The sequence below is a fragment of the Capra hircus genome, chromosome 2 (genome assembly GCF_001704415.2).
Source record: "Capra hircus breed San Clemente chromosome 2, ASM170441v1, whole genome shotgun sequence".
Lineage (NCBI taxonomy): Eukaryota > Metazoa > Chordata > Mammalia > Artiodactyla > Bovidae > Capra > Capra hircus.
In genome coordinates, this window is record NC_030809.1 from 46,953,212 (window position 1) to 46,968,127 (window position 14,916).

At 37.2% G+C, this 14,916-nt stretch overlaps 1 protein-coding gene across 8 annotated transcripts in view; it reads right to left on the reverse strand.

Moving 5' to 3' along the window:
• SPATS2L (spermatogenesis associated serine rich 2 like) overlaps window positions 1–14,916 on the reverse strand; it is a 184,013-nt gene that overhangs the window by 36,798 nt on the left and 132,299 nt on the right. For 6 of the 8 annotated variants that reach the window (XM_018061185.1, XM_018061179.1, XM_018061193.1 and 3 more), the window contains 2 exons: window positions 3,316–3,522; window positions 1,819–1,954 (listed from right to left, as the gene is read on the reverse strand). In XM_018061185.1, the coding sequence (XP_017916674.1) occupies window positions 1,819–1,954; window positions 3,316–3,522 (343 nt within the window). The remainder of the gene's footprint in view (window positions 1–1,818; window positions 1,955–3,315; window positions 3,523–14,916) is intronic. The other 2 variants (XM_018061203.1, XM_018061200.1) reach the window with 1 other exon arrangement.

Here is a 14,916-nt window from a genome sequence, read left to right on the forward strand (position 1 = left end):
GAACTCTGGGAGTTGGTGATGGACAGGGAGGCTTGGCGTGCTGCAGTTCATGGGGTCGCAAAGAGTTGGACATGACTGAGTGACTGAACTGAACTGAACTGAAGGATAAACTGGAAAAGTCGTGTAACTATAAAATTTAAAAATCAATAATAGTAATAACAACACTTTTTATTTGTGTAGCATCTTTACCTTCTCCGAGTACTTTCAAACATATTCTTGGAGTTTGCTTTGAACAATTAGTGAGGTTATAATCTGATTGAACAGAGAAGTGTTCCACTGGGTGGAGGGTAAATGATTCCTCACTGAATGATAACTGAAGGAGATGGTTTGTTTTCAAGTCCCTGGTGACTTATGCACCCCTGGAATCTCACAGTCTGAGTAGCAGATGATTTAAAGTTTGAGACTTTTACATTAGGTTACTGTTTGACATAATCCTTAGTTTTACACTATGCTACAGTCAGCAAAAAAGCACATCAGTGTCAAAGAAAGGACTTAGAATGGGAAGAATATGTGGAAAGTGTGATCAAACTCTGGAATCATGATAGGCCAATATAGGGAACATGCTATGTGAGCCTGGACACTGTGGACATGTGTTTTCTTTGTTCTTATTTTCCTCTTTAACACCACGATTTTTCTCCAGGGATCCAGGGTTCTTCACCTCTCAGTTCATGGAGTTCAGGTGGGGTTTCCCCCGCAACCTGCCAATGTCCCACCACTAACTCTCTGGGCAGGCACGTGACTCTGGCCTGGCCAGTGGGAAGACTGTCCCTGTGGCCACAGGGATTGGTTTATGGACAGATATATGACCCAACCCAGCCAATGGGAATTAGCCCTTTTGGACTTTTTTATCAGAACTGCTGGAAACGAAGTCCTCTCTAAGATCATGGGGCTAAAGACTGTGTAAGCTTGGAGCTGCCAGCGTGTCATCTTTGCTGCTACATGGAGACACTGTACCTAAGAGTGAAGTGAAGAATAAGCAGAACCAGGAGACTGTGGGGGTCATTGGGCAAGGAAAGGAGGCAGAGAGAGAGAGAGAGAGGAATCTGAATCCTGCTAACATACTGGGCTTAGAACCAAATTTGCCTAAAGGAATTTCCTGGGATTTTCATGTACATCAGTAATAAATCCTCTTTTCTCTTTAACTACTGTGATTTGAGGTTCTGTCACTTGAAACTGAAAGTGTCCTGATGGATACACTGAGAACATTTTTCTACTGATATTAACTTAATCTTTTTACTAACAGATATTTCACTCTGACTGTGGACATGAGCAAAAGTATAAGGCTGAAAGAAATGTCTTCCATCAAAATCCACTGCAGAGCAGGGCAGGGCAGGACCAAAACCATACTGGCATACCATTTCTTAATTCCAGTCTTCAAGATACCAAGAATGGGGTCTATCACTAAGTTTACATAAGTTGTTTCTGAATTTTGTTAAGGGAGCTTTTCTTATTTTATGATGACATCAGGCTGGAAAATATTCTTTCTGAGTAAGCATTCACGTTAACCTTCCAAAGATTTGTCAAAAATACAGTTTTTGAAGTTTTGTCCTTTATTGAGGTTGTGTTCTAAATCATTCATATACTTTTGACCCAACTTCAAACTCCAGCGAATAATGTCTATCAGGTTTCTCTTTATTTCAAATTTTCTCTTCTTTTCTATTCCCAAGATATGCATCTGTCAGCAGGGTTTAAGAAAACTCACTGAAGTGTTGTTCTGTGATGTTTACGTATTAAATAAACATTTTTCCATCTGATGCTTTTACCTATAGGAACAGCTCAAGTACCATAAATTGATAGTTTCTAAGTGAAATTACTCACCAGTTGTGTAATTCAGCAAAGGCAGCTTTGATCTTCTTCACGGAACTATCTACCTCTTCCTTGATCATGACACGATATCTAGTTAGAGACACAGTACAGCGCTGCAAATCCTTCACTGATTTCTCAATATTTGGGCCTGAAATTAATGTCAAGAAAGAACACGTTAAAGTGATCCGTTTATTTTTTTTACTTCTGAGCTAAACAACAACGACAGAGGCAACTATATCCCCTTCCAATAAGAAGAGATGTTCTTTTGTTTTTCAATTGAAAAAAAAAAGTTCCATTAAGAGGATGTTTATAGTCCCAATTTTTTTAAATCCAGAGTGGGTGGTTTGTGTGGTCCCTGAGAAGCTGTGATCTCACCAGTGGGCTCTCTGGCTGGGCCATTTTGGGCACATGTATCTCCTTTACCCTTTGCAAAGAGACTCTGATCATTATGTTCTATTACAAACTGGGGTTTCTTAGAATCTGATACATCTAAAGACCATTTGTGCTGCTGGCTCTCTCTATAAACACCACTCTGTGTGGTTTAAAGCCAGCAGGGCTTTTGGAAGAGGAAAATGACATAGAGGTTGGGAGAGGTACAGATGGGCTAGAGAGAGGACAGAGCATCCGTGCCAGGTACCCTGGCTCTGGCCCCATCAGTCCTGAGCCAGGCCTGTAATTATAGCAGCAGTACTTAAAGCAGCTCTGTGGGTGCCAATCTTGCCTGATTTCCTGAAACTGTCACCAGGCTTTACAGATAGTGCAGAGCAAATAGGCAAATTGTACTTATCCCAACAAGGGCATGGTTTCTTAGAAAAAAGAAATCTCTCTCAAGAAAAGTGAGAAGGTATAATCAAACCCAAGCCAAGGAAATCAGATACAACTGAGGCCTGAATGAGAATATTATTTAAATCCTCTGGTAATCAGAAAGGAAGCGATTTAGCCCCTTTCATGTTTAATACTAGTTATGCATAAAGTATCAATATATCAAAGTTCAAAAAGTAATCAAAATACAGTGTGTCCAATATAAAACCCTCTTTCAGTGTCTTTTGTCTGAAAGTTCTAACACAGAACTGAATTTACATGAGGAACATCATATCAGAAGACATGGTTGGCCTCTAAACTCATCTTTAGTCAATGCAAATTCAGAACCTGTATATCAGGAAAACATTCAACATTTATGTGGCTAAAGAGGCTCCTGAATGAACATTTGCTTTATAGGATGTTAGGGTACCAAGTGTTTGTGGTGCAAATTTATCCATGCCTAGAAAGAGAAGAATGGCCACAGAGAGGCAGGGAAAGAGGATATAATTCCACTTAAACATTCAAGCCCTTTGATTAACAACGGAGGAATCGTATCTGGTTTTCAATCTATGTGGCTCACAGAAAGAAATGCAATTTCAGGTCTAACTCTCTTTACTAAGCGGCATCTTTTGGAAAGTTCTGTCATTCAGGTACTTCTCTGTGTGCGCAAAATATGTTGAATCATTTGTGCAAAAGAAATCACTTTACCTCTTTTCTTTGCCAGCTCATCTGGCTTTATTTCAAGATGAGCTGCAGGGGCATTGGACTTAACAGGAGATGTTTTTGTCTTAGGCTTGCTTGGGTTACAAGGCTGCTCAGCTGACCACTGTAGGCCATCTGACCTCTCTGGTGTTCCATGTATAGGTTTGGGGTTCCCATCTAAGGACAGTTTCTGTTGCAGTGGTCTGTTGCCTTCTGTAAGAAAACACCAAATAATGTCTGTGAAGTGATAAACTAAAAACACTGATGATCAGCTGATGGGGATGCCACAATTCTGGGTTTTGTTAACATGTTGGCAATAGTTCCTTTCACTGCAAACAGTCAAGAAACTGTTTTAATAGATTCCCCAGAAGATGAAAGGATATACTAGAAAGAGCCTTGTTCTTGGAGTTAGAAAACCTCAGTGGGTGTTTTGACTCTAGTAATTACTTACAGAGTGACCCCAGGCAAGCCACTTATCTCTGAGTCTTAGTTTCCTCACCCATAACTACCCAGGAAGGTCCTTAGGAGCCTTATATGCATGAACAGTTCCCCCACTATTCAGTAAAGGCTTAGATGTCTTTAAGTGCGATTTCAAATTGAGGCTATAAAAACATAGCCCTCCCATCTCCAAGTGCTACATCAATGTCTTTTGGTATTTTATTCGGAATTAATGAAGGCAGAAGAGAAGCTAGGGCAAGAATGAAGTGACAACAGGTCCTATGATCATTTCATCTAATTTATGAAAGGATTAAATCAGGAAACATCATCACAATAACTCAACTATATTTTAAATCTAGAGAGTCAGATTCCCTCTGGAGCTTTAACAGATGTGGCAATAAATTAGCAGCACGTTGCTTTCGGCATCTTTTAAAGGTAGGTTCCTATTTAGTTATTGCTGGAGTGGATTAAATGGCACCTCAGTGGCCTGAAAAGGAAATGTATCACACTTAACATCTTACTGACAACCAGAGAGAGCTCTGGGTATGAGAAAAAGGGAAGCCAGCCTGCTTTTGCAGGTCAGGTTCTTGGAGAAAGTTGGGTGTAATGGAAAGAGTGTAGGTTTGGCACTTCTGACCTTCCTGATGTCTGGATTACCCTGTATGAATGAGTCCATTTCTCTGGCCAACTATGGCTCATACCCAAACTGAGCACAACATCATCGCTATGAAGCCCGGCCTCTGCCTCACCTCGCTCTACTTCCTGGTGTAACCTGGTGCATTAAATTCAACACAAAGTTTTCATGTCTGCTCCTTCCCTGCAGAGGCTAAGATGCCCTTAAAGGTGGATGCAAAATCTGATTCGTTTTTGAAGCTCCAGTACTTGTGTCTAGCTCAATACCTATCTGTAGGATTGTGACTGAATTAAAGTACTCTTAAAATGACTTCACAGAAAAAAAAAAAGGAAACAAAGAATACCTTTCCTGACACTGTCACAAGCATTATAGAGAATACACTTGGAAAGTACAAAAGAATAGAATTTGGTCCTAGTCAGTTTGGTTTTAGACATTTGCCCATTTATGATGGGTAAATCTGATTTTAGCTGAATCCATCATTTATTACCTATATATCAAAAAGGCACAGCCTACGTTTTATAGGCTGAATATTGAGTGCCTCTTAAAATTTACTTAAAAGGAAATTATAGCACACAGTGGAATGTTCAGCCCAGGTGGTGAACAAAGTAAGTAAGTACTGAAAACATCATTTCCTCCAGTAATAAAACAGATTTAAATGATAGTATACAATTTTATCTTTAGTTTTACTAAAGTTTGGAACTTCACTGCAGGGGCAGTGGTTGTCAAACTTTAGTGTGCGTAACTTTTCCCCTAGTACTTATTGCAAATGCAAATTCCCTGACACCACCTGCAGAAATTTCGATTCAGAAGTGGATCCAGGATTCAGCTTCCAGGTGTTTCTGTTGGGGTGGAGTTGGATGGTACCTGGGTGTTACCCTCACCAGGAGAAACTCTACTGTGAAAGATGAAAAACTAATTTTTTGATGACTGTATAAATGTTTTGTTAAAAGTGAGTAAGTATAGGCTGGTTCCAACTCTCTCTAAATCACAGTTGAGATTCAGGCTTGATGAAATTCAATAAATTAAGACTCTAAAATACAGTTCATTGTGCACAGTGTAGTAAATTACTGTTATTCTTGAAAATAAAGGGGATTTCCATTATAGCCTAGTGGAAATAATGACCTTAGAACAGAAGAAAGAAATTATTCTGTTGAATGCCAAAGCATTTTAAATGGAAGACCAGCATGCAAATGAGTTTGGGATTATTAACCTAGAGCTGAATATATTTTGTGTATCAGAGAACTGATATGAGGGCTACTGGTTCATTTCATCATTCATCCAACAAATGTTTATTGAGAAATTTGAGTAGTAGTATTTTTTTTTTAGGACCTGAAAGCTGTCTCAACGGTGGGGTCATTGACTGCTGGAAAGATCTGAGTTCTCAAAGACTACTTGGGTATATTTGCACACTGGTGGTACAATCTGTCTCCAAACACAGTAAAACGCTAGGATTCTTTCAGATGAAAACTGGTAAATTGGTGGAGGGTTAGAGAACTATTGACTATAACAGAATTAGTTCATTCTGACCACAGGTGCTGATATTTCTAGCAATAGAATAAAGAGTCCTTTCCTGGGTACAGTGATTTTCCTCTAACATTATGAGCTAGAAATACCATCCGTTTTCCACCTTTCTGAAATCTACTTGTAAACTTTATCATTTTAATTAGAAATTTTGTTTATTTATTTTTGGCTGCACCGAATTTTAGTCGTGGCACATGGGCTCTGTAGTTGTGGTGCAAGGGCTTAGTTGCCCCATGGCATGTGGGATCTTAATTCCCTGACCAGGGATCGAACCTGTGTTCCTTACAGTGGAAGGCAGATTCTGAACCACAGGTCCACCAGGGAAGTCCTTCCACTTGTAATCTTCAATAGACTATAGCTGACTTGGAGCTGAGTCATATCACTCTTCAATAAGGTAGCCACTAGCCACATGAGGCTATTGAACACTTAGTACAAAAAAAAAGGAGAATTAAAAATATTCCTTTGCCCAATAAAAAATATTATCACATGTCAATATGATTGTCAATATAATTTAGATAGAATATATTACTCAATTTAATTCACCTGTTTAGTTTTACTTTTTAAATGTGTCTATTAGACAATTTAAAATTACATGTACAGCTCATACTATTTTTCTATTGAAGAGCCCTAATACAAACCAAAAGAAGCATGAGATTTGTTGGCCTACAATCTATAGTCATTACAAATTTATATTCTAGACTAAGAGTATTGATTTTAGTGAAACCTTAAAATATCCTCTTCAATTTCTACATGAGAAAAGTGGAGACAGTGATGTATGTCTTGTTCATCATTATATGCTTGGTGCCTTGTGGGTACATGATGAATACTGAATGGATGGGTGAATGAATGAATCAGTATTACTTTCGTACTTTGCATGCCTGGGGCCTTTCCAATTATAGGGAGCCTAGTTTGATATGAGTCTCTGGCTATGTCTTTATCCAATATTCATCAAATACTTGAACCAAAGGAGCTACTTCTTGGAAAGAAAAGTTATCTTTGGAAACGCCCTATCTGCCCAGATTTCAATAAAAATTATATTTGAATTTAATCCTTGTCCATGTGTCTAAAAATTTGCTCCTAGAAGCTTATGTGTTTTTGAATCTATTACCCGAAACTTCCTCTTATTAAAATTACTTATCAAATCCCAACATAGATGTTATATAGCTTTCTGAGTATGGATCTGATTTCTGATCCAATTTAACTCAACAGGCCTGTACATCGTGTGCTAGCCCTGGATAATTCGCAGGAGTTAAATGGGACATAGTCTTTCTGCCCTTAACAACTAGTATGTAAAATGTGAAAAAAGAATATAAGACTCCAGCATGATAAATCTGAGTTGACCTTTCTCCACTAAACTACTTTGGCACCTCAGTTGAAAATTTGTTGACTGTATCTGTGTGTTCTACTGCTGAATCCACAGATCTAATTGTTTCTCCTCACCCTGATACCACACTATCTCATTTACTAATTACTATATAATGAGTCTATTAAATAATGAATGTCCTTCAATTTTACTCTTCTTTTCCAAGATTGCCTCAAGGTCTTAGGTCCTTTGCATTTCAATATAAATTTAACAATGAACTTGTATATTTCTTTAAAAAAAATCTGATGGGATATTAACTACATTTGCATTCAGTGTATAAATCAATTCGGAGATAACTGGTATCTTAGTGATATTGCATCTACTAAGTACTGGACATTATATATCCCCCCATTTCTTTAGGTTTTCTTTTATTTGTTGCATCATTTTATGGCTTTCAGTGTCTTGTGCATCTTTAGTTTTTATTCCTAGGAAATCAACCCTGAATACTCTTTGCAACGACTGATGCTGAAGCTGAAGCAATACTTTGTCCACCTGATGTGAACTGCCAACTCATTAGAAAAGACCCTGATGCTGGAAATGACTGAAGGCAGAAGAAGAAGAGGGCAACAGAGGATGAGATGGTTGGATGGCATCACCAACTCAATGGACATGAACTTGGGCAAACTCTGGGAGATGGTGAAGGACAGGATGGTGAAGACTGGAGTGCTGCAGTCCATGGGGTGGAAAAGAGTCGGTCATGACTTGGTGACTGAACAAAAATTTTAGATGACATGCAAAATGTCATTGTATATATAGTAATTTTTTAAAACTTCCTTTCCCAATTGCTGGTTGCTAGAATACAGAAATACAATTTAGCTTTTATATGTTGAACTTGTACCTAAAACACCTTGCTAATTTCCTTATCAGTTTTTTGTTTTGTAGCTTTCTTTTAATTTTCTAATAGGCAATAATAATATCTGTAAATGAAGTGTAATTTCTGTCTTTCCAATCTTTCCTTGCCTTATTAGGCTGCCTAGGAATTCTAGGACAATGTAGAACAATTACTCTTGCATTGTTCTTGATTTTAGGAAAACTACATTCAATATTTTATTGTCAAGTATTATATTGGCTATACAGTATAATTTTCATATGCTTATCAGTAATTTTTCTTATCTACAGGGAGCTTTTATTTTATCAAGTGATTTAAGATGATCATGCTGTTATTTTCTTTGATTTTGTTACAACATTGGTTGCTTTTAAAATGTTAAACCAATGCTGCATTCCTGAAAAAAACTACTTTGGTTATAGTGTATTAACTTTTTAATATATTGTCCTTATTTTGGCTTGCTAATATTTTGTTGAGGATTTTGCTCTTTTATTTATGAGCAATGTGGTCCTGAGATTTTTCCTGTAATAATTTTTGTCAGGTTTTGATAAGGCTATGCTGGCCTCATTAAATGAGTTGAAAAGTGCTGACTTCCTTCTATTTCTAAACTATTTCAGGAAATAAAGATTTGTTTAAGACTGCTATTATTTTTTCTTAAATTAAGAGTTCACTGGTGAAGCCACCTCAGCCTGGAATTTTAATTACCAATTGCTTTGATGGATTTAGAGCTATTTCTATTTTCCATTTCTTCTCATGTGCATTTTAGTGACTCATATTTTTAAAGAAATTTGTTCACTTCCCTTTTGGCATAAAATTCTGTTATAATATCCTGTTGCTAGTCTTTAAATAAATAAATGAGGGATCAGAATCAATTTCATTACCGATAGTGGTAACTGGGTTACTGTATTTTCATTATGGTGCAGTTCAAATTATTTTCTAGTATCTCTTGTGAATTTTTTTCCTTTGATCAATAGAGTATTTATTTTTGTGTATTTATTTTGGTTGTGCTGCATGGCTTGCAGGATCTTAGTTCCCTAACCAGGGATTGAACCCAGGTCCTCAACAGTAAAAGCACAGAGACCCAACCACTGGACTGCCAGGAAATATCCCATCAATGAATTATTTAGAAGGTTGATTAATTTCTAAATTTTTGGAAATTTTCTAGATATCTTAGTGCTATTAAATGTTATTTTACTTTTATTTTTGGTCAAAGAACATAATCTAAAGATTTTAATACTTAAATTTTTTTGAAACTTATTTTATGGTCTAGCAATTGGTCAATTTTGGTGAAAATGTCATGTGTCCTTCAAGTTGTCAGGTGTAGTGTTCTACAAATGTCAATTAGGTCAAGTTGGTTGACAACACTATGCAAAAATTCTGAAAGATTTTTAATACACTTGCTCTATCAGTTACTAATAAAATGGTGATAAAACCCATAACTATTGTGAATTTGGTCTGTCTCTGCCTTCATGTGTAAAGTGCATTTCTTTAATCAGCATATGATCGGGTCTTGCTACTGGTCTTGCTATCCAGTCTGTCAATCTCTGCTGTTTAATTAGAGTCTTTTGTCCATCTCCATTTAATATAATTATTGGTATTACTGGGTTATGTTTACCATTTTGAGTTGTGTTTATTCTTTGTTTCTTTGATTTTTTTCCTTACTTCTTTTAGGTGAAATGGTTTTCAAGAAATTGTTAGTCTTATCTGTTTTGTGATACCTCTTCATTCTTTGCTTTTAGAGGTTGTTCCAAGGATTACAGGGAAAGTGAAAGTGAAGTCACTCAGTTGTGTCCGACTCTTTGCGACCCTGTGGACTGTAGCCCACCAGGATTCTTCATCCATGGGATTCTCCAGGCAAGAATACTGGAGTGGGTTGCCATTTCCTTCATCATTAATTTATCATAGTGTCCTTTGAATCAATATTATACTGCCTCATGTATAATGTAACAATCATACAATAATAAATAAATAATTACACATCCCCACTTCTATCAACTGTATACTTATAGCCATATATTTCACCTCTGTTTGTTGTGAACCTCAGAATACATTGTTATTATTTTTGCTTTAAGCAGCCTATTGATTTTCAAAAAAAACAAAGAGGGAAAAATAAACATTTTTCTTTCTACCCATAAATTTACCATTTTCAGTGTTTTTCATTTCTTCCAGCAGATTCAAATTTCAATCTAGTATCATTTACTTTCAACCTAAAGAATATCCTTTAGCTTGTTTTGTAGTGCAACTCTGCTGGTGAAAAATTCTTTCCATTTTTGTGCATCTTAAAATATCTTGACTTCATCTTCCTTTTCGAAGGATGTTTTCTCTCGATACATATATATATATAATTCCGTATTGGCAATTACTCCTACGACTTTATAGATTTCATTCTGGAGTTTCCTGGCCCTTATCATTTCTGATGAGAAGTTAGCCTTTACTCTTCTTGTTGTCTCCTGTTTGTTATGTGTGTTTTATCCTTTGACTGATTTAAAATTTTATCTTCATTTCTGACTTTCAGCAGTTTGAGTGTGACAGACTTTGGTGTGATTTTCTATCATTTACTCTGCTTGGATTTTGATGAGCTCTTTGGATACGTGGGTTGTTGTTTTATGTTAAGTTTGGAAAGACTGTGGGCATTGTTTCTTCATATGTCCCCCTGTTTCTCCATTCTCTCCTTTTTTCTTCTGAGATTCCAATGACATATCTATGAGAATGCTTGAAATTGTCCCTTGAGTCACTGAGGCTCAGCTTCTTTTGTCACCATTTCGTTTTCTCTTTTCTTCAGTTTGGATAATTTCTTTTGACCTGTCTTCAAGTTCACCCATCCTTTACTCTTTATTGTCCAAGTTGCTGCCAAATTGCTGTCCAAGTTGCATCTGATGACTTCCAAAAACTTCAAATACTGTACTTATTAGTTCCAGGGTTGTCATTTCATTCTTTCCATCTCTCCTGAAATTCTCCTCCCTTCACCTATTAAGTCCACTCTTTTGGGCAAAATTTTAAAACATATTGATAATCCTTGTCTGCGGATTTCAACATCTGGGCTGTCTATGGGTCTGCTTCTAATGACTAATCTTTCTCTTCACTAAAGGTCACATTTTCTTCTTGCAGTGTCTAGTAATATAGTAATACTTTAAACTGGACACTGAATATTGTGGATGACACTTTGAGAAACACTGGATTTTGTTATTTTCTTGTGAAGAATTTTGGATTTTATTCCAACGGTCATTAAAATACTAGCCTATCACTTTCTGCTCTCCCTACTCCCACCCCTCCCTTTTCACCTTGAAGGTAAATGTTAGACATCTTAAAAAACAAACTGGAATGGAAGTAGGTAAGGGAATAGTGGACTGTTCCTTAAAATATCTTTATTTAATTACCCTGCTTTATGCCTCTCTTTCTAGGCTTGTCCCCCATCCTAAAAGCCAACTCTAGATCTAGCATTTCCCCATTTTCTGCCAGGCAGTCAGCATCCTTCCTGCCAAAGCTCCCTCCCTCTGAAGTCTACGCTGCAACTTCCCACATTCTGCTTCATCAGTCCTCTCCCATCTGCTTTTCTTCCTCTAGAAACTGGGGCTGTCTTTTCCCTTTCCTTCATCATTGTGCATTTCCATATTTAAAAATTCCTTTACTATAATTTAGCAGGGTTTGTGATGAAGAAGACATAAATTCTTGCCTTTATCTTTCTTAAAAAATTATTGATATGCTTTGCCAAATTATTTTCTAGTCACTTAGACCCACTGACACTCGACTGTAGTGCATGTAATTGCACTTACACTTAACTCTTGTCAATACTGAGAACTATCTATTTTCCAGTTACTAAATCTTAGTGTCTACTTACATATTTGACTTGTCCTTGATTTATTTTACAGAGTAAAACATGAACAGAGTTGGTTGTTTTCTATTAACAGTATCAAAGAAAACAAACCTTCTTTTGGGGAGAAATATATAAACTTAGATCCAAAGATTTTCATAATATATGTACAACTATGTATGTGTTCAGATTTGAAAGTCTCTGAAAACTCCCTTGTCTCTTTAGCTTTTTGGTGAAAGCCTTTTGTACTTAAAGGTAGACTGAAGGAAGTATACACAGAATTCAAGTCTAAATTTAAAGGATGTATTAAGGAACTTCCCTGATGGTCCAGTGACTAAGACTCCTTGCTTCCACTGCAGGAAACATGGGTTCAATCCCTAGTGGGGAAACTAGATCCAACATGCTGCAACTAAGACCCAGCACAGTTAAAAAAATAAAATAAATATTAAAGGATATATTCATTATAGAGTAGTTCTAAAATAATTATTTTAACGCACTGAGTTAAGGTGACTTCATAGTCTCCCATACAAATGTAATTTTAGTAAATCACAGCATCTCATGATTAACTTAGTATTATAAGTGGTTCTATCAAGAAAAAAACTTTGATAAAATATAATTTTGCTATTATAAAATAATGCCTAAAATTCCTAATGTCTGTGTTACTTAAAGCATTACTATTCTCTTAAAAGTACTTGTGTGAATACAATAGTGTTTTCTGATAACCAGTGATAAAGTAATTGGTAGATTTTTGACCACTGATCTTAGTATTCTTAAATATTCACAAAAGAAGAAATGCAAATGGAAATTAAACATGGCAAAATGCTCCATTTTCTTATTAATCAATTTTCTAAATAAAACAATGAGATTAGTGCAATCTTTTTGGACAGCAATATATTAAGAATTTTAAAAATATTCATACCCTTTGAACTCAATAATTCCACTTCTAAGAAAGTATGTCAAGAAAAAGATTGTTCATAAAGATTTATATACAAAAAATGTTCATTACAGCATTGCTTATAATAGCAAGGGGAAACAATGTATTTGGACAACAGTTTGGAAATAATTAAAATAAATGGCAAGTTCATAAAAACACAGCACAGCTATTAAGGTCATGTTTTTAAAGAACAAAATGATATGAGGTAACGTTTATAATGTCATGTTAAGTAAAAAGCAAGATACAAAAGTTCACACACTACATTACATTTGTAAAAATGACCCCTATATATCTGTAAATCTAAAACATTCTGAAATGAAATTTAACCGTGGTTGTTTCTAGGAGGTAGGCTTTTCCCCCCCTAAACCTTACTGTATTTTTCACATCTCTTCAATTAATATAAATGTCTTTTAAAACTGGAAATACAAAATCCACAATTATCTTTTAAAAGCAGCATCAGAACTCAAACATTTTAAATTCAGGCAAGAATACCGGAGTGGGTTGCCATGCCCTCCTCCAGGAGATCTTTCCGACCCAGGGATTGAACCCAAGTCTCCCGCAGTGCAGACAGAGAGTCTCCACCATCTGAGCCACCAGAGAAGCCCCAAATTAACCTTTACATATCCATTTATTTATATTAATAACTCAGTACAAATCATGAAAAAGGCTTGAGTGCTTATTATGTCCAGTTGTTGTTCTAGACACCAAAAACACAACAGTGGTAAAAGACATCTGTGGTTTCCATCTCATAGAACTTGCAGCCTCAAAGGAAGACACACAAACCACACCACCACACAAACACATGCAGAATTACAACTCTGATAAGTTTTATGGAAACGAAAGTGCACAGTCCTGAAACCTACACTTGGCATGTATGTGACTTAGGGATATCAAGAATGAATCCTCCACAGAAGAAACAACTAAGCTCACCTGAAATCACATAGAAAGCTAATCAGACGAGGAGGGAAGAAAGCTGCATTCCAGGCAGAGAGTGTTTGAAGCAGTTATTATCTCTTGACTCTAAATCTACCCTTGTTTGCCCTACTTTGTGATAACTAGCAGTGGACCCTGTAAACAATTTTCTTTTGCCAATTGGTAGATTATTATCTTTGTTAGTAGAGGGCAACAAAGAGTCCCCTGCAAGGTGATGAGGGCAGAAATACACTTCTGGTTTTGGTCCTTCATCATTGTTATTATTCCCTACAGGAGCCAGCAGCCATGCAGAGGAGTTCCGGATGCACGCTCATGCCACGTTCCGACTTCCCCCGGCAGCAAGGGCTTTGAGCAGTTCCAGTCCATCTACACTCTCCGGAAATGGTAGGCTTCTTCTATAGGACAGCTCGGCCCAGGCCTTATGCCAAGATCTTTTGTCACCACAAGGCTGCGAGCATGTTCCTCTGGTAGTCATGACTATTTACTGGAAGGACTGATTCTGCAGCTGGAGCTTCAGAACTTTGGCCACCGGATGGAAAGAGCCAACTCATTGGAAAAGACCCTGATGCTAGGAAAGATGGAGGGCAGGAGGAGAAGGGGATGACAGAGGGTGAGATGGTTGGATGGCATCACCAACTCAATGGGCATGAGTCTGAGCAAATTCCGGGAGACAGTGAAGGACAGGGAAGCCTGGCGTGCTGCAGTCCATGGGGTTGCCAAGAGTCAGACACGACTGAGCGACCGAACAACAACAAACAACTGGTAACAACACACTTTATTCGATGAGGCCAGAATCTAGTTTTAGACCAGGGGAATCTCCCAGTCCTACCTCCTTTATTGTCCAGCCTTCTTGGAAACAGTAACTGTTCTCTTGACAAGCCTAGACCCCTGAGAGTCCTCACTTACCAATTAGTAGTTAGCCACCTCCTACTGTTTTAGTTAGCAGTTCTTGCTATTACATTCCACCTATTCAAATAACCAGTGTGGCTTCTGTCTCCTGACTTAAACCTGACTGATGTACACAGCCCCTATGTGGGACTAAGAGGAGACCAGTATGGCTGAAGCAAAGAGCAAGAATCAACACACCAGATCATGAGGCTGGAATGGGACCCAAGGGCCAGAATATGCAGGAAATGGCAAGTCACTC